Source organism: Cololabis saira, chromosome 7 (assembly GCF_033807715.1).
Source record: "Cololabis saira isolate AMF1-May2022 chromosome 7, fColSai1.1, whole genome shotgun sequence".
Taxonomy (NCBI): domain Eukaryota; kingdom Metazoa; phylum Chordata; class Actinopteri; order Beloniformes; family Belonidae; genus Cololabis; species Cololabis saira.
In genome coordinates, this window is record NC_084593.1 from 32,796,731 (window position 1) to 32,816,735 (window position 20,005).

The 20,005-nt window shown below is 39.1% G+C and overlaps 1 protein-coding gene across 1 annotated transcript in view; it reads right to left on the minus strand.

Moving 5' to 3' along the window:
- tnmd (tenomodulin) overlaps positions 1-20,005 on the minus strand; it is an 81,205-nt gene that overhangs the window by 13,230 nt on the left and 47,970 nt on the right. The window contains exons 3-4 of the mRNA XM_061725695.1: positions 19,166-19,306; positions 10,594-10,701 (exon numbers count right to left, since the gene is read on the minus strand). Coding sequence (XP_061581679.1) covers positions 10,594-10,701; positions 19,166-19,306 — 249 coding nt within the window. The remainder of the gene's footprint in view (positions 1-10,593; positions 10,702-19,165; positions 19,307-20,005) is intronic.

Consider the following 20,005-nt stretch of genomic DNA (forward strand, 5'->3'; position numbering starts at 1 on the left):
AAAGGCTGCTGTGTATGTGAGGACAGATACAAGTCACTGTTTATTACCTAAATATCCCCTCCCTGATGTTTACAGGGTTTCTGTAGTCCAACCTCGTGTTTTGTGTTGAAATCGTGTTTTACAACATTTGCAGCAGCAGTATAAAGTACAAGCAACAGTTCTAACAGCGTAAGGAGTGACAGCAAAAATAGATTGAATGGCGCTTTAGTACACTGTATGCTATGTATTGATTAATATATGTGCCAATATGAGCTGCGTGATGTAGTGGTGATTACTGACATCTCACAGCAAGAAGCTGAACCCCTTTCTGTGTGGAAAGTTCCCTTGATGCCTGAGCGGGTTCTCACCAGGTAATCTGGCTTCCTCCCACAGTCACGGTCACAAGTCTGCATAGTCATGTGACGGACAACGATCCAGTCCAGGGTGTAACTCACCTCCTCCTCAATAACAGCTCGGATACACTATAGTCTGGAAAATAGATGTATGTACCTGGATAGATGGATGTTATAAGAGAGTAACTAAATTCTTTTTTGTTATTCCTGCTGACCCCCCTGAACCAAAACAGGGAAAAGCATGTATAGATAATGGTTGGATGAGGGACGAGTAACTGAAAGACAAAAGGTAACAAGGCTTAAAATCTGGAACACAGTGTAAAAACTTTGACGATGAGCTGCATCCACCAGAGTGGTGAGTCCCCTGCAAACCTCTTCAAATATACTTTACATTCACATCCTCTGGTGCTGACAGCGGTAATACCAAGACAAAGACGGCCCTTTTATGACGAGTATTTTTTCTTCATGTTTATTGCTGTCTAACTTTCAGTAGAATAAACTAGTTCTCTAAGGAGGTTCTTTGTTGCTGTGTTCTTTAAACTACATTTTTTGTAAGCATTAAGTTATATATATTTATGGTGCTGTCCACATCCTACATGAGTTAGTTAAAAGTCTAGGGGAAATTGATACATTTTTTGTAATTATTTTTTAACAAACCATGCTCATTTATTTCCTCCACAAGGATTTTTAGTACGGTCATAAATACTTATAGATGTTCATTTAATTTTGTTCTTTGGTGCCAGTGAGATTAATCCTGTTTTGTTCAAGCAGTTTTGTACTGCAATAAGTAACAAGGTATTCATATGAAAATATAATATTTGCAGGTGTGTTTTTTAAATTCATACATTTTTGATGCATTTGTAAAAATGGACGATTTTTTTTCTAAACTGTAGAAGCAATTATTGATTATTAAAATCAAACGAACCAAACACAAGGTGTATCTAAAATTTAAAGGGGACCTATTATGAAAAACACTTTTTCTCTCTCTTTTTCTTTAAAATGGTCTCCCCTCAGCCTGCCAACTCAGAGAAGGAGGAAAGCAACCAAATTCTGCAGTGTCTGTACAGCCGCCCGGATGAGCCATCCAGTGTGATGTGGCTTCTACGAGCCGTTCAGATTCTGCTCCCTTTGCGATTTACATAGGTTGGCCTCCGATGTGTGAAACCACGCCCACAACTAACTCCGCCGGCCGGAGCTTCTGCCATTTTTTTCGTAGCGGTGTATCGCGTCATTCAGGCAGCCAATCAGCACAGAGCCTCATTATCATAGCCCCGCCCACTCAGAATCCCGCATAGATAATGAGGTTAGAGAATGGGAAGATAAATACATGGCTCAGAGGCTGAATTTCTAATTTATTTAGCAAAAACAATCAAAAGCTTGTTTTTAAGACATTCAAGGCCTGTTTAAAATAGGTATTAGATGCCATAATAGGTCCCCTTTAAATATAAACGTACATACATGCCACCCAAAATACTACAGCTAATACCTACATTTTTCATGCATATTGATTTATGTTTAAACATTTGTGTCATTCTTGGAACAAAAATTCTCAAAAGTAATCAGTCTTTGTAAGCATATGTTCATAGCTCTTTAAATCTTACTTTTTCTTCATTTGTTTATGATCTTACTTTTGATTAAAGCTCAAACGTATCCTGTTGTTATTTGCATCAGAATATTAGATTACCTTGTGCTTGCGGGGCTGCGTCAGAAAGGGCATCAGGTGTAAACCTTGCTGAACCATGTGTGCGGGCTACAAGGCCCTGCTGTGGCGACTCCTCTGTCAGGGGAGGGACATGGCTGAAACGTGATAACTATTTGCATCAGTTTATTAGTGGCAGACAAGTTTGCCCGAGGTTCCACACAGTCTTTGACTGACACTATCCTCACAAATGGAGCCAGTTAAGACCATTAAGCCTGTGCACAACTGGAATCACAGATAATGAATTAGCAACGTTGGCATTCACAGCGTCTCACAGCTAGATGGTTGCAAGTTTTAATCCCAGCTGAGACCTTTCTGTCTGGAGTTTCCATGTGTAGGCTTGTGTAGGTTCCTCCCAGCACTCCAGCTTCCTCTGACAGTCCAAAAACAAGCCTGGTCGATGTCTGCAGGAATGATTGCGAGCATGATGCTTCATGACCCTGAATAGGACTGAAGTGTGTATCGAAAATCAACGATTAGCCTTAGCAGCAAACTGCAATCTGTGGAAAAGATACTTGTGAAGGCAGAGCCTGAAAAATCTACAAACCTCCTCGAAAATGATTTGAATGACATTTGTTCGACTTTCAAGTGAGAACCATGCGGTTTCTATCAGCAACAGCTAACCTGGACCAGGCGCACAGAAGAAGGCCACTGACATTATTTCAGGTGAGACAAACACGTGTATATGTTTTACTTACATAATATATTTTTTCTATCTTTATTTCTAATTTTATTACAAAAACCTCGCCAGTTTTCAGAATCAGAATCAGTTATAAATGATAATAACCTTAATCATACTCTGTAACAATGCACCTTTCATTACCATGTCTACCTCATACTGCTGCACCCTTCACTTTAAAAAAAAAGTATATATGTTAATAAGAGTCATCTGTCATTTGTCTATTTACTGTACAGTGAGCGAAACAACCACAGTCAAATTCCCTGTCTGGCATGTTCATACTTGGCCAATAAACCTGATTCTGATTCTGATTCTGCAGAGGTTGGCAAGTGGGAGGAGGAGGGAGGAGAGGGATGGACTGATCTCAGGGCAGTGAGGCCACACAACACAAACTGCTCCCAAATAAATTGTATTTCATCCGTACAATTTAAATAGACCCATATACCTACATGTAATTAATTGGGTAAGGTGAAAAAAAAACAAAAAACAACCAAACAAAAAAAAATAAAAATCCTTGCAGTCATATTCGTGATTCAAGTGATTCTGGTTGATTGACGGGTGAATGGACGGTAATAAGAAAGTTAATGATGTCAAGTCTCTTCATCATGGAGCAAACTAGTAAAAAACCAAAGAAGCCACCAGGTTCCCAGTTCAGAGAAAGATGAAGAGGAGAAACGGGCAAAAGATAAAGGTATGGAGATTTCTATGAGTGATGTTGTATATATGTATACGTAATAGCCTATGCTGCTATTATCCACAGGAGACGACTGCGTTTCTTTTTTTAGTTTTGCTGAACTAGCAACTATAAAAACTGAGGCTTTATGTCATGTAACTAATTTCCCCCACAGGCAACCTTGTCTGGTTTGTTTTGGAAACAATGCGCAAATTCCCACCGACATCCTGATTGTGTAATTATTTTATTGCTTTATGCTAGATGCTTGGTAAAATAACTTTTAATATACATCGACATGGCATTTCGTAATCTAGATGTAACAAAGCTTTTTAAACAATTTGTAGTGTGTCATGCTTAATTAATAGGATGCCTGTGTACATTGTACATTTGGTGAAATAAAGTCATTCTGATTCTGAAAGCGTTGTCAGACAACTTATAAAGTAACATAAATGGCTTTTACCTTTTAACAGCAAATACCTTCCTAGTTTGACAAGGCATTTTGTAAACACAGAAGAAAAATCCCTTGTGTCAAACAGCTAATGTCTTGGTTATGATTCAGTTTTTAGGCACATTGTGGTCATGCGTTGAACATGCAGAAAACTTGTGTTGCTTTTAGAAACATGGATAAAGCCTTAGACTTACTTTCCCTAACCCTCAATTTACTACCTGGAATATTATAATAGAGAACAGAGCAACGTGCACTGCAAATATGTATGTTTTTTCAGGTCTTTTTGTAACTAAATATTTCATTAAACAGGGGAAAAAAACAACTTAAATCTGCTTGGACCAAATGAAATTCCTTTTCAAGTATGTTTGTTGCGGAAACGTGACCTGCATGCTTGAAAATGCTGATCACAGCTTAACAGTTTGTTGTGCTCAGTCAGGCAAAATTCCCATATCTCGATGATAAAACAACAAAGGTATTGTTCATATTTATTCTATTCAAAGATGACATCTGACATCCTACTCGTCTGTTGTGTAGTGACTGAAACCACTGCTGTGAATCTTCGAGTAGGTGTCCACCTTTAGCAGAGCAGAGCTAAGTCCTTTCCTGGACTGTGTGATGACATCCTGGAACTGTCTGAATTGTGATTTATGGTTTTACGTAAAGTAGCAACTCGCCTACGTAAGGGACCTACGTCATAGTCAGCATTTATACTTTACCAACAAATGCCAACTGGTGGTGGAGGTTCTTTTCTGCATTACAGGGCTCCTTTTGTTTACTTCCTTTATGTACCTCAGACATGACAATAGAGCAAATAAAGCACATGCAAGATGGGGCTGCTTAACAGCTTACTGAGGAACAGTTATTTTTTTAACTTGTTTTTATGCAGTGCTACCAAGCAGATCAATCAGATTTGTTGCAGGCGATGCGTAGTTGCATTTCTGGGGAGGTGCATCTCCGTCTCTGTCGACGGTTACAATGTTGACTTCCCTGCTATGAAGCTCTATTTGGAAGACTGAATAAACAAAAACCTGCATCAGATGGAATCCTTGGATTATGTTTTGATTTTAAAGCTGTTAGGTGCAGGTGCTTAAGGAGACATCTTTTTTTTCTGCACAAGCTGAAACAATTACACCAGCTGGTTTCAGGAGGTGGAGTCAAGCACTCAGCTCCACTCCATCCATATTCGGTATGATGTGCCTCCTCTGTGATGATCGGCATAGACGTATGCTTCTATACAAGTGTAAATTTAAATGCAAATAACACTTGATCATCCTTGAATCACGTTATACTGATTATGCACATTGAGTTGGCATGTTTATTCCACAACCCTTACATTTCCCTCATCTGCACTTCATCACGGACAGTTGACACTTATGCCTCTTTTAGGTACAAACTCATCCTGCAATCTCATTGTGAGTCATGTATTGAACCAACCCATGTTTTTAAAGACCATACCATGGTAAGGAAGGCTGAAGTAACATTACAGCCTGCTGACGGTTGATAGAGGAGTCATCATCATTTTGATTCCTTCTTCATATATGGCACTTTTCCACTAGTACCTACTCAGCCTACTTGGCTTGCCTCCACTCGGTTTGGTGCTTTACCAACTAACGTGCCGAGTAGATACTTTTCTGTATCTATGCTGCCGAGGTTCTAAGCGGCTGAGTCGGGCTGTATCTGACGTCATCACACTACAGGACACCGATTGGTCGGGGGGTTGGAGTCAGACGTCTGAGTCAGGATGTGAACCTCAGCTGAAGAGCGACTCTGACGGATTCTTGTTGATTTTATTTGACAGGCAATGGCAGCATAAGTCTGTTTCATGATCCAAATCTGAGGTGCAGATGTTCATAAACCTGGTGTTTGAGTGAGAGAATTAAAAAGGGATCTATGTGGGACATAAGGAACAACCAGATCTACCAGGAGCTCTGTCAGTCCATAGCTGCTTGCGGCTACCAACGGACTTTTTAGCAGCGCCGAGAAAAACTAAAAAAAAAATTAAAAAGTGTCGCCGCTTGAAGCTTCTCTCACTCACAACGGAGTGTTAGGGCCAAACTAAGACAAAAAAATAATTGGAAATTACGAGAATAAAGTCGTAATATAATGAGAATAAAGTCGTAACATTACGAGAATAAAGTCATAATGTTGCGAGAATAAAGTCGTAATAGAATAAAGTCGTAATATTATGAGAATAAAGTCGTAACATTCAGAGAATAAAGTTGTAATATTATATTACGAGAATAAAGTCGTGACATTACGAGAATAAAGTCGTAATATTATATTACAAGAATAAAGTTATATTATGTATATTACGTAATATTATGAGAATATAATTTATGAGAACTCTAACAGGAAGAGCAGTCTTCTCCCTGTGTTAAAATGAGGAATATTGAGCATCTTGTGAAGTTATGCTTATATATTTATAATATATTTAATATTACAAATGTATTCTCGTAATATTACGACTTTATTCTCAAAATATTACAACTTTATTCTCGTAATATTATGACTTTATTCTCGTAATTTTACGACTTTATTCTCATATTATTATGACTTTATTCTCGTAATTTCCATTTTTGTTTTGTCTTAGTTTGGCCCTAATACTCCGTCGTACATATGTAACATAGTTGAATAACTTGTAGTTAAAATTCCGCAAAATGGGGAAACTACGCCCCCTGCTGTTCTACATGCATCAGGCTTCATGTTAGCGGGGAATTGTGGGAAATCCTCAGTGCTGGAGGATTCCCATGAGGCAGGTAATGCGTCTGCATGTCTGTGGACAAAACACATTACAAACGTTTTAAAAAGCACTTAAAAATTAATCTGGGATAGATGTCTGAAAGCTAACTACATTAGACCAACTTTGTCACGTTTTTTGTTCAGTCAAACATATATTCTGTGCATGTTTATTACTTGTAAAAAAAACGTCTCCAGTACAAGTAGCTGACAGGTTGTATTGTTGTTTTCCCAGACAGACCATGTGCTTTGGTCCACACACATCTGAGTTAATGTGTCTCCTGTACCCCTTTTCTGTTCAATGCTGCAGGTATGTCGAGTGTCACAATTTCATGTTTTGTGCAAATTCATTGTATTTGATAAGTAAGCTAAAATAATACATAAAAAATGGCAACAGTCCATGGTAAAACGATACTACATGTATTTTACATTTTCTGTATTTCATATACCGGTATTAGACATTTGATTTATTTCACTTTAATGCAACTGTATCAAATCCACTATACGATCAATATAAAGCAATCAGAACACAGTATAGTATACTAGTACTAGTACTAGTATACTAGAGTGTGCTGGAGGATTCCCATGAGGCAGACAGACCATGTGCTTTGGTCCACACATATCTGAGTTAATGTGCACTGTCTCCTGTACCCCTTTTCTGTTCAATGCTGCAGAATAAACACCCTCAGAGCTGTTACCACCACATGAGTTCCAGAGTGAGATTAATGCACAGAAGACGTACATCGGTCACATAAAACCTCCTCCATTATCTACATCTTAAGTGTTGTTGTCTTCTTCGTTTAGATCACACAATCAAATACGTCACAGCAGCTTCGCTCCAACCCTCCTACTTCTGCTCCTGGTACTGAATTGTTATGGAAAAGACACCAGGCCAAGTTGAGTCGAGCCGAGCTGAGATGAGCAGAGCCGAGCAGGTACTAGTGGAAAAGTGCCAATAGAGTATAGGCCTGATTATCCCTCAACATCACTGTTCCACTGCTGATTTAACTTTTCAGATGCTAATTTTAAATGGTTGAAGCAAACACTGCATTAGATGCATTTACAGTACATCACTTGTGCTCTAATAAGCAGTGAAATGGGCACACAGATCGTAAATACTAATATCTTGTCTTTTGTACCTTTTGACAGCATGTCTGTGTCTCTCCTCTTGTTTCTTCATTCTCTTTCTGATCTCCCTTTTCCTGCTCTACCCGGCTGGTTTTCAGCAGGAGGGCTCTGAGCCAGGTCCTGCTCAAGGTTTCTTCCCTCTTAAAGGGGAATTTTGTCTTGCCACTGTTTGGCATAAGGCTTTTCTCCTACTTGGGGAGTTTTTACCTGCCATTGTTTATGTAATTATTGCTCTGGTGTAGGAATGGGCGATATTTTACCGTTCACGATATACCGTCTAAAAAATTCCCCACGGTAGGAAATTGCCATCTCGCGGTAAAAACGATAAAGGAAGGAAGGAAGGAAGATGAAAGAAAGAAATGAGCCAGAAAGAAAGAAAGAAATGAGCGAGGAAGAAAGAAAGAAAGAAATGAGCCAGAAAGAAAGAAAGAAAGAAATGAGCCAGAAAGAAAGAAAGAAAGAAATGAGCCAGAAAGAAAGAAAGAAAGAAAGAAATGAGCCAGAAAGAAAGAAAGAAAGAAAGAAAGAAAGAAAGAAAGAAAGAAAGAAATGAGCCTGAAAGAAAGAAAGAAATGAGCTAGAAAGAAAGAAAGAAAGAAAGAAAGAAAGAAAGAAATGAGCGAGAAAGAAAGAAAGAAAGAAATGAGCCAGAAAGAAAGAAAGAAAGAAATGAGCCTGAAAGAAATGAGCCAGAAAGAAAGAAAGAAATGAGCGAGAAAGAAAGAAAGAAAGAAAGAAATGAGTCTGAAAGAAATGAGCCAGAAAGAAAGAAAGAAATGATGATGAGATAGGTTTATATTTACAAAGGTTGAGTTGAATTAGTATTTTTTTTTTTATCGTCATTTTTATCGGGATAAATGCCAGAAATTATCGTGATAAATTTTTTAGTCCATACCGCCCATCCCTACTCTGGTGTCATGTTCTGGGTCTCTGGAAAGCGCCTAGAGACAACTTGTATTGTAATAGATGCTATATAAATAAAATTGAATTGAATTGAACCGAGCATCTATGTTGAACCAAGGTCTGCGGTCTGTGTAACATGATCTGTTTTCCAGCCATGTTGTGAGGACCCAGTCCATGTTATTGTCATATCCATAAGTGACGCCGTGCAAAAATCCATAACATATTCAAACTGAGAGGGCTGTGACTGCTATTCACTGCAGTAAATACGCAAACTTCTCTTTAGTACTTTAAACCGCCCCCTTAATCAAGAAATGTTCATCATATTTAATTATGAAGCAAAGAGCAAGCGCAAGAAGGTTTTCGAGTTCTGAGGTGGAGTGCATGCAGTGTAATTTAAAGTTGTGGATGAGATAATAGGAGGAGATAAAGATGGACACTTTCTGAGCTGGTTCTGTAATGTACCGGTACCGTGATAATCTGGGTGGATGAGAGAGCATCACACCCAAGCGAGAGTCTTTTAGTTGGTTTTCCTTTAGATATCAATAATACCAATATGCTTCCAAGCATTGCAAAATGGATGTCTCATCAATATGTCCACCTTTAAATAATAGGTTTTTGAATAAAAAAAATGTGGAATTTCTGCCCATACGGATGAGTAAATTCATTTTCATTTTATGTCTTTATTTAACCATGAAGCCAGGTTGTACACCTCCACTTCAGAAATGCCATATGTGTCAATCAAACCAGTAACTGTTTTCGCCAGAACATTCAAAACAAATTAGTCATTGAAAGTAATAAAAAAATGTTGGAAAAAACAAAGCAGATATGTTCTTTCATTTACTGGGTATAACTTTGCATATTTGCAGTCAGTAAAAAGATCCCGTATGAATCCTTTTTAAGGCAACGTTGTAACCGTGAGAACAGCCAAATATAAAACTCAAGTTCAAAACACCTTTCGAATTATTATTTTATAAAACATAAGGGGCTCCACAGACACTAGTATGAGCCCCAGTTACAATGCTGGCCTTAAACGATTTGCTTCGAGCTGTGAATTGAGCCAATTATACTTCACAGCACAAAAAAGAAGAAAAAGATGGCATGGACGTTTGGTGTTGCCAGGCCAATTAGTGTCTGTAAATTTGGATAAGACAATATAAAGATGATATAAAGATGAAAGGAATAAGAAAGAGAAATCTTTTTTTTTTGTAGTGTAACAGCTATGTTTTTTTTTTTACTAAAGTTAACACTCATGCAAGAGTGACAGTTCGCTTTCTTTTTTCCTTTTTTCTTTTTTGAATTTATTTATTTATTTTTTTAATGAAGCACTGACTGCGGAGCATCAGATACTCACCAGACACTGCTTCTCTGCTCCGATGTGAAATGTAAATTAGAGCATGCTTGCGGTTGGGACATTTGAGAGAGGGATTTTTTCTTTGAACATGCAGCACATTCAATGAATTGCACTGTGACACTCAAAAATTGGAAATTTGATTGACTGAATTTCTTCCATTTCTCATTCTGCAGTTCACATTCAACTATGAAAACCCAGAGAAGTAAAATGAATCACCCTGAACTTGGAGAGGGAGCGTTGTGAGTTTCATATAAAAAAAAAAAGAAGCACCATTTTAATGGTTTACTTCTCACTCCGACCTGTGTTGCACCCTTCCCCCTTCAGGCTATTTGGGTTGAGCCTTTGGAGGAGATGATTAAAAATTAATATTGGCTGAAGATTGACAGCAAGCATCATTTGATGTTAGCCACAAAGAGGCTACTGGCTTGTGGTTAGTTTTCTGGCAGTTTCACAGGCAGTACAAACCCTAGTTTATTCCACAGTGAGAGGGGTGGGAAGATAGGATGAGACTGACAGGCTGAGGATTTATGTGGTGCTCACAGAGCTCTGCACTGGTTATCTCCTGACAATATGCATCACAGCCACTGCAAGACTACGGGGAGTCCATCGTACGTGGAGCAGAGTGTGTGGGGGCAATACTGTACCAGCATTTCTCTGTCCCGAGTCTCCACTTCTGCCACCATGGGTAGTTTCTTCGTTTGGGTCCTGATGTAGCATCTCTGATGTTCAGCAAACCGAATCCCAGTGATCCCCTTTGAAAGCGAAAAAGAAATGAAGCGATACTCAGAAATTCAGATATATCTATCATTCATTGGCTGTCTGTGATGTGGGTATCCCATAAGCAGTGGCGCGTTCTTTTTAAAATGGTCAGGTTTCTGCTGATAATCAAAGCTGTCAAAGCTAGAACCTAATAAATGGGAAAGAATGTGTGTTTTCATCTTTTTCGTTTTTCAAATATCACCATGAAATTGATGAGTGCATGGCATTAGAAAGTGACGCCCTGACTTTACAGCTGAGTGAGGTGTAATACTTCATGGCAGGATATAACGCACAGGAGAGCAAAGTGACAGAAGTGTTGAGAATTATTTTTTTCCCTCTACACTGAGTGCCCCCATTGAATTAGCCAGTCATAGGTCCTTGTCACTCTCTTAATCTGTGCAGTCAAGTGTGGATTCTCTCTCTTCAGCTCCACTGATGATCCTCCACTACGTGGACTTTGCCTCCATTCAATCTGACACGCAGAGCCTCAATAAGCAAGAAAGAGCTGTTAATTCTCTCTTGCCACTATTCTATGTTAATCTAAGATGTTCAGCCAGAACAAGTCTGAAAGACCTTCAGATCAGATTGTATCCAATTTATTTTCTGCAGAGCGGGGGTGCTCATTCAGCATACTGTATTAGAACAGACGGCTGGATCTACATCTGACACTGCTGCTTTAAAATTCTATCAACTGAAATTTGTATGAGCTGTACCATGCAAATGGACTTGATCCAATCTAAATTTAATTACAGTAACACAGTGATTGTTATGACATCTCCCGTGAATCAGTTAACTTGACCATGTGCGTGTGAGTTCCACGTTTTCCGTGGGGCTGTCACTGTTCGAATCAGATACCAGCTGCATGAGATAAAGTACAAAGTGATGGCCGTCATAATCTACCACATGTAATTTCATCTCTTTGAAAAAGGGATGGGGCAATAATAGTCTCAAGCACAAAAGCATGATGTTTATGCCGGGCTTTATTGTGACGAGTCTTTGTTTAATTTAGGTCTGCTGCGTTGGCGAGCTGCAGCAAAAGAGAATGGGGCAATGTTGTGATGAGACACGATGATTACCGGGCTTGGTCAACCAGAAAATGAAGAAAGACGCATTAACAGAGGGAACAGAGATGGAAATGCAATGTAATTTTAATAGACAATGCTGAAATATCCACATGCTCAGGCTCCGAGCCTCTGAGAACATCTAACCGCATGCATCATTCAGCTCATTCAGAGCTAAAATCATTTCAGCACGTATTAGTTTTGTTGATACCTTGATAATACAAAGGGATCTGTACATTAATACTTAAGTATCTTTTTGCCACTGTTAGAAAATTCCATGTTTTTAACCTTAAATACATCAAATGTGACTATTTGAAATGGCTGTATTAGCTTATAACGAATCATAAACTTATCATACATTTATTTTGATTTTACAATCCCTGGACGCAATCAATCAATCAATCAAACATCCAAGCAGGATGTTATGTAGGCTGTCCTCTATATCATCTATAATTTACCTGCTGCTCATGAATAAAAAAACAAACAAACAAAAAAAACCTCCAAAGGGAATATAGATGGGTGATTGCCAGAAGCGAGTTTTGATGCTTCCGTTTCATTTACTACGTGAAGAAGAGGGTTGTAAAGTGCATAGGAGCAGAAAAAGGTTAGACTCCCTCCAATTTCCCTTTGACCAACATGCCCCCACAGCTAGAGGGTGTGAGAAATAAAGAGAACTGAATAGGTGTAAACCTGCAAAATAGCATTTTATGTGGAACTTAAATAAACATTATTTGTAAATCACCAGACCAGGCGCATTTGGTTCCAGGGTTTGCCTGCTATGTGATAGTTAACAGGTGAGAGAGGGAGAGAAAGTGAACCAAGACCTGTTAAGATGGAGTTTGCTCATTACAAAAACGGATGCACTCACCAGCTGTTTCTCTCAGCATCTGTGTCAACGTATGAATATTGGCTACCTCATCATTCAGGCAGTCCAAAACGGATTATAAACAACTTCTGCAGTATCAACAGAACCAAAGTGGATATATTTGTGAAAAAAAAAAACAAAACGAGCTAAAGGTCCTCTGGTTTTCTCTCACACTCCTCCTGTTCCTCCACAACTAGATATGATTGTGAGTGTGATGTAAAATACATGCTGAAGGTGTCTTGCCTCTTGTCCAGTATTACTGGCATCATTTATAGTTTGAAAATAGCAGCGGCATCAACCAATTCTCTAGTCCATGCACATATGTATTATAGGGCTGCACGATTAATCGTTAAAAAATCGCGATCTCGATTCATGCTTGAATGCAATCTCATTTCCAAATGACGACGATTTAAAAATAATTTTAATTTTTTTTTTTTTTTTTTTTTTTTCTATGTTCAATGTCAGCTGTTACAAAGTTGATGCCAGTCTTTTATCAGGCACCATCATATTTTTTGTAACGTTTACCTTTTGTATCGGCAGCTTCTTAATAGCAGCAAAAGGCAATGGGGGGTTCATCCCAGCCAGAGGAATAATTTGTTGCCTCAGAACTACAGGATCTGTTACAAGTCCCCTTTCTGAAAGGGTGTTCAACTCAGGGAGGAACAAATATTGTTCAAAATTGTTATTATTGTTTAAATTATTCAAAGGTTTGTGTAAAGAAGACAAGAGATGTTTATTGTTATTATATTTTTGTTCAGCTGTTGCAAAGTTAAAGTAATAAGTGCAATAAATTTTATATTGGAAAAAAATCGTGAGAGAATCGTGATCTCAATTCTAAGCAAAAAAATCGTGATTCTCATTTTGTCCAGAATCGTGCAGCCCTAATGTATTATTTAAAATAAGTGGTTTTTCTCTTTGTTCTTAAAACTAAATTTGACAGTGATTGCTTCAGTACATCACTGTCTCACCTTTATTCTCCAATGACGTGCACACGTCCACCATATCAGACCAACCTGTCTTCTTAGAAAAGTTTATTTTTTCCTGTCTGCATGTCAAGGCAGCAAGTCGAGTTTCTGGATACTTTTACCCTTCAAGGAGTTTTCTAAAGGGTTCACTTTCAGTGACCTAAAACTTTGTTGCAAATGGATGAAAGGCCAAAATACTTCCACACAACTACTTTAAAAAGAGCTGTGAAGAAGCTTGAAGACTCTTAATGCTCCTGCTTAGGCGGTTTCCATCCTTTCCTCTCCTCTTAGAGGTTTCTAGCTCTGTGAGATTTCTGGGTTGTCTTGTCTGAACTGCTTTTGAGATGCAGCCACATCTTTTCTATGATCTTTAGGTTGATGGGACTGTGAGGGACATGGCAAAACGTTGATTACATCAACCAACATGGACACAATTGCAGAGGTGCTGTCTGTTCAAAATTATACATACCGGTAATTCTTTTCTCCAAATCCCTGATGCTTGGAATAAAAAAAAAACAGCCAACTTTTGTATGTTTTGGCTTGTTCAACTGAGATAGACTTTCTGAGATAGACGATAAGGCCATATTTGTGCATATTTTGCTGCACCGCAGATCAGTAAGTCATCAGTAATGTGGGAAATCTTCTTTAAGGTCTTTTGCTAGCAAGTATCTTTTTCTTTTCTTTTTGGCAATCACATGAGTAGTTATGATTTCTTGGGCCTTAGACCTTAACCTGGCATCCATCATTATATCATCTGCCATCATCTAGTCGTTACAAACTAAGGCACATATACTTATACATATGAACTCCCACAGCCTTTTCTGCTTTGTGGAAACTAGCCAATATTTATAATGCTAAAAAGTCGCTTGGAAGAGTCACTGACTGTTTATTATTGGAATAATGTTTTGTTTTGTTCATGATTTTTGTGTTAGGTTTTTGATTTCTTCTTCTGTTTTTCTTGGATTTCCTCATTTTGTATTCTAGTTCCTGTTTTTATTTTGAAAGTCCATGTTTTGGTATTTAAATACCAGTTTGACTTCTCTCGTTCCACCTGTCCTGTTTGTTTGCACCTGTTTCTCATCAGCCCTGTATACATATTGTCTCGGCATCTTTTCCTCTCTGCTGGTCCGTTTGTCTTTCACTCCTGTCTGTTTGCCCGTCTTCATCTCTTTTCTGTATTTTCTGTTAAACGTTTTTGTATTCAGTTTTTTGACTCCTGCCTGAGCAGTGATGCCAGATTCCAGAAACACAAGATGAGATGTTGATTCCTGTGCGAGCACATATAAATGACTGGTGAATTGTCGGTGAATGGTGGACTGAATTGAATTTACGGGACGCATCGTCAGTAGTGTTCCTGTGGGTCATGGGGTGTTTCGGCCTTTGACTCTACACACCCTCCCCAGAGGCGGCCAGCTGCAGGCTGATCAGACCTCAGCTTGCGTCCCGAGCCCAATTAGCCATGAGAGTTGCCCTGTTGTCAAGTGGCAGACATCTCAGGGGACTATGCATGGCAGGGGCATCCTGTTCCCGGAGTCAAGCCTAAGGCCACCGCATTCCTCCTGGCTCACTACCTACCAGATGCACGATAATTATCGTATTTGTACGATAACTTTGACAGTTGGAATTGTACATTAATTTCACAATCCTTATTGAAAATCAAGTATTTAATCACAACTGTTATTCACTATTAGTCTGATTTGGAATTAGGTTCAGCAGATTAATTTGTTGATCTCATGTTTTGTCACAGTTCGAAGGCCCTATTGTATCTGTAGGAAATGTTTTGGTTTTTCTCGGTTTTCTCGTTTTTCTTCTGACGAAATGAGGGGCTTTTTGCCCCCCTAAACGTTCCCCAAAAGTCAACAAATTTTGCACGCAAGCCAGGCCTGGCGAAAAATGTGATATTTAATGGTTTGCATTAATGGGCGTGGTCTAATGGCTCAACAGCGCCCCCTAGAAAACTTTGTGCCTCAAGCCCCACAATACGGTTTGACGTACATGCACGAAAATCGGTGCACACCTGTATCATTTCGCAACTTAAAGAAAAGTCTCCTGGCGCCATGGCCGAAACCGAACAGGAAGTCAGCCATTTTGAATTAATCGTGTAATTTTGGCACAATTTATGCCATTTCTTCGTCTGTTAATGCGGCCCAAACCATAACGTGCACCCAGGTGTGTTATACATCAAAATGTGCGTCTCGATCCTGCGACAATGCGCATTACTTTTCTCAGTCAAAAGCGTTACCGTGGCGACGTTAGGCGCCAAAAAGCACGCCCCCACTTCATCTGATTGGTACATATTTAATAGTTCCTACTTTTTGCCATAACCTTTGAATGGTATGACATACAGAGTCGTGGGTGGTGTCATCGGACTCGGTTTTGACTCCTTCACCTTAATTGGTGCAAATGAGCCCCGCCCCTTCTTCTGATTGGACGATATTTGATAGTCCCTATTTTCTGCAATAACTTTTGAATGGTTTGATATAGAGAGTTGTGGGTGGTGTCATCCGCTAAATGTCCAGGCCTGAAGAATCTACATGCGAGTCATACAAGCTTCCACTGCAGCACGCCTGAACGTGCACAAGGGTGCGAGGGCCCGTTCATCGCTGCTTCCAGCTTTAATGTTTATTTTATTCTCACTTTCTCTCTCACACAGACACGCCTCCTTAGCCCCACGCCGTCAACAAACTTGTTTCTCATTCGCCATTGTTGTAGTCTACGATCATTTTATGCGAAATACGATAATTTCGTGCTCTCTGACGAACATTTAGTTTTGAGTATCTGGCAACACTGTGCCCAGGCATCTCCTTTTAATTACAATAAAGTGCTTTTTGTTTGTTCTCCTGCCGCCTCAGTCTCCTGCGTTTGGATCCTATAACTAAACCTGTGACAGGCGTGTACTTATAAGCTTTGAAATTTGCATCATCTGGCCTTTCCTGATGCCTGTGAACAAACCATATCATATCCCTAACAGGGAAATTTTAAGCTCTCATTTTACGCTGGAGGCTCTTTTATAATGCAGGATCACTTTCATAATTCTTTGAAATTTTTGATGGTATTTCCTCCATTGTATTACACTTCTGAACCTACTTTCACTCACAGGACCTGTGAGCCCTTTAAGCTACTTTCTTGAACAAAAATAGCATAAAATATCATTTTTTTAGCTCCTACTTTAGTGTATCAACCTTCCCAAAATGAAAGGAGCCATCTGTATCATAATTGCACGATGCAAATCGGCCAAACTTAGAGTAGCAACTAAATAAATCTCTCTTTAACTAAGCAGTGGAGGATTCTTGTAATGAGATGCATGTGTGACACTTGTTGCCCTCATGGCTGATTCATTTTAGAATCAAATACCATTAAAAAAAATGGAAAAGAAAAACACTGAATGTAGTTATTTTTGTTTTTGTTTGGGATGATGTGTATCCTTGAATATTCAGTCTTGCAACACAGTTTCACAGTAAACAATGCTGTGAGAGTGGGAGCATTTTGACACTAGGTAATCCGAGCACAAGTGGTCCCTAAAGTCTGGTGTGTTTGGCTGGTGAGTGTGCTCATGCAAGGCTTTCTTGTCTCTGGCCTGATTGGAAGAGGTGTGGATGGGTACAGTAAGGTTGCAGATGTACTTTGAAGAGCACACGACGAGTGCACGGCATGTAGATGAGGCAAACGAGGAAACCGTGCCTGAGGATGTCCCAGTTCATCTCAGCTAGTGTGAGTGTGTCCTCAATAGACCTTGCTCCCCTGGAGGATAACGTCTCTTCACTCAGAAGAAGATTCAATCACAAAACGCACCTTTAAGGTTTGTCATTCATCTTGAAATCTAGTTTTAAGTTTTTTGTTCTTTTATGGAGTCAGTGGGTTAGATGTCAGGTCTTGAGAACTCTCAGCTGAGCAGGTTGCTGTGACAAGATTTTTTCTTTCATCTTAAATGATAAATATTATGATGATGAATGATAAGTAAATTAGTCCTTAGATGTCATGACTTCAACAAATACTCCATAGCAAGCCCGATCTTAGATCTGAAACCAAGAAAGGTACTAAGAGTTTACAGCTCTTCATGAGCAGGACCAAAAAAATACAGCTTGGCCTTATTGACATTGGTCGATTCATGTCTAGCGATATGGATTTGTCCTTTCTTCTCCTGGGCATGTCGACACAAAAAAATCATAATTTTTACTGGCTAAATACAGAGAAAGAAGTCGCTCTTTGGAGGCTATCGGTTTTGGTAGCCGACTTGTACGTTAGTTCACCAGAATGGCTGCGTTTGTCTCCGCATTTACTTTCTTCCAGTATCTTATATTGTTTTAATGTGAAAACGAGTCGGGTAATTCTCTCTCAAGATGCTTCTTTTTCCACGTCTACAGTCCTGGTGGCATAATCCTCTCATTTTCCACTCCTAACTCAGCCCTCAGGCTTGGTGAAGATTGTTTTAAAAGTGCTGTGGGTTTTTTTTAATGGCATGACACCTTCCCTTTTTTGTATTAGAAAAAAATCAATTCCAACATCAGCTCACAAGCTCCTACTTAGTAAATCCTTTTTCAAGTTTTGTCTGAGGCTTTTTTTTTTTTGTCAGCAAGGTTTGAATTACTCTGCTCAGTCGGTTGTTACTTTAGTCTTCCATGGTGGAGCACTGAATCAAGCAATCTCCTCCAGGGATGTGCTTCACCGACAGGATTTGGAACAAGCAACAGGCACACGTGTTTATGCATGTAAGGCGGACACACGCACGCACACAGGCACACACACACACACATGCCTTAGGTTTAGTGGAGAAGGGAGAAACAGACTGATTTCAGGGGTTCAAGTTTGCCTTTGTTGTGATTATTCCAACACTAATTAGTTTTAGATTCAAAAAGAACATTGTAGCATAAACAAAATCGTTTAGTGTAGTGTTTTTTTTCTGCTATCAATGATGTGTATCCTTTAACATTCAGTCTTGAAACACAACATTTCACAGTAGATAACGCCATGAGAGAAGAGGCATTCATTACGCAGTCGAGAAGCTTGGAGCCTTTTTCTTAGGTGCATCATGTGTAAACTCTTCCACACTCGAGCAGGATTCAGGAATGAAAGGGAACTTAATGAATTCTGTTGGAAACAAAATTGCAGTTGGAAAAAAGGTGTGAGAAACAAATAGAGAAGGGCTTCTTAATGGTGTTTGTTTCTGTACTGCAAAGGAGTTGCTGTATAGAATTAGTGGGAAGAATTGTTTTTTTTTTGTGTTCAGTGAGACTGTTCGCTTTGGGCTGTTGCATGCACATAAATCTTCACTTGTGCTGTTGCCTCACTATCAATTACTGATGTGCATGTGCAGCATTTCAAAAAAGGTTTGAGATGATTCAGAGATTTGCCAAACTGTTTTTTCTCCATTGAGAATGACAAAGAAGAGTGAAAAAGAAAATAGGGTTTCAAGGATGGATACATGCTGTCAGTTGGCTCTTTGAAAAGATCAGGACTGTCTTTTGAAATATTTTGTCTTCTTAAATGAAGACATGAATATAGCATACATCTTTCATCAGGAGGGGAAATAAAAACGTTTACATGGGCTTGTTTAAGCCCAACTTACATGTTTGAAGTCATGCACCTCAAGCACTTCCTGACTCCCATTTCCCATCTTGAAGATCTCAATGCGGTCGTTGGGATCAATCTCCATGATACTCTCCATCTCCACACCATCCACCATGGCTTTGTATTGATGGTCATACACCTGCAATGATAAATATCCACATAGCTCAGAAACTGTTCTACCATATCACACTAAACTATAGCGGGTGGGAGAAAAATGTATTTTGAAACGGATGACGTCAACAGGTGATTGTTATGATAATGTTAATCTTGTACCGAGCTTGCATCAACATCTCTGGACTCAACGGCATCTGTGATGAATCACATTGTGAAAATGTGTATTTAGCTTTTCAACTGGCAGTTAAGTTTTAATTTTCTGGAGCACTGTGTGGTCTGAGTCACGTTCTTCACAAAGCAGATACAAATAATACAAAAGAGGAAATAGAGTACATTGAAAGCAACAACAAACATTAAACAAATAAAACCATGTTTGAACCTAAAGCCTGTTTTTAAAAGGAAAAGTCTAACTAGAGTATTCCATCGCTGCAAAGGAGCAGGAGAAGGTTTTTGGAACCACAATTAACCTCAGACCTGCTGAAGATTGCAAGTCACGATATAAGGTTGTAGTAGGTCTGAAATATTAGAATTATAGACTTTTTACACACTACAAAGATATAGCATGGCAGAGTGGACTGGTCTGGAGCCCCAACTTTTCCCCAGAAGAGAACGTGTGGAAAATCTTGAGAAGAAAAATGTTATGAGGTCCCTTTAAGATGTGATTGCACGAAATGAAATGCATCATTGATTGCTCTCCTCAATGCGAGAACACCTTTTTGCTGTT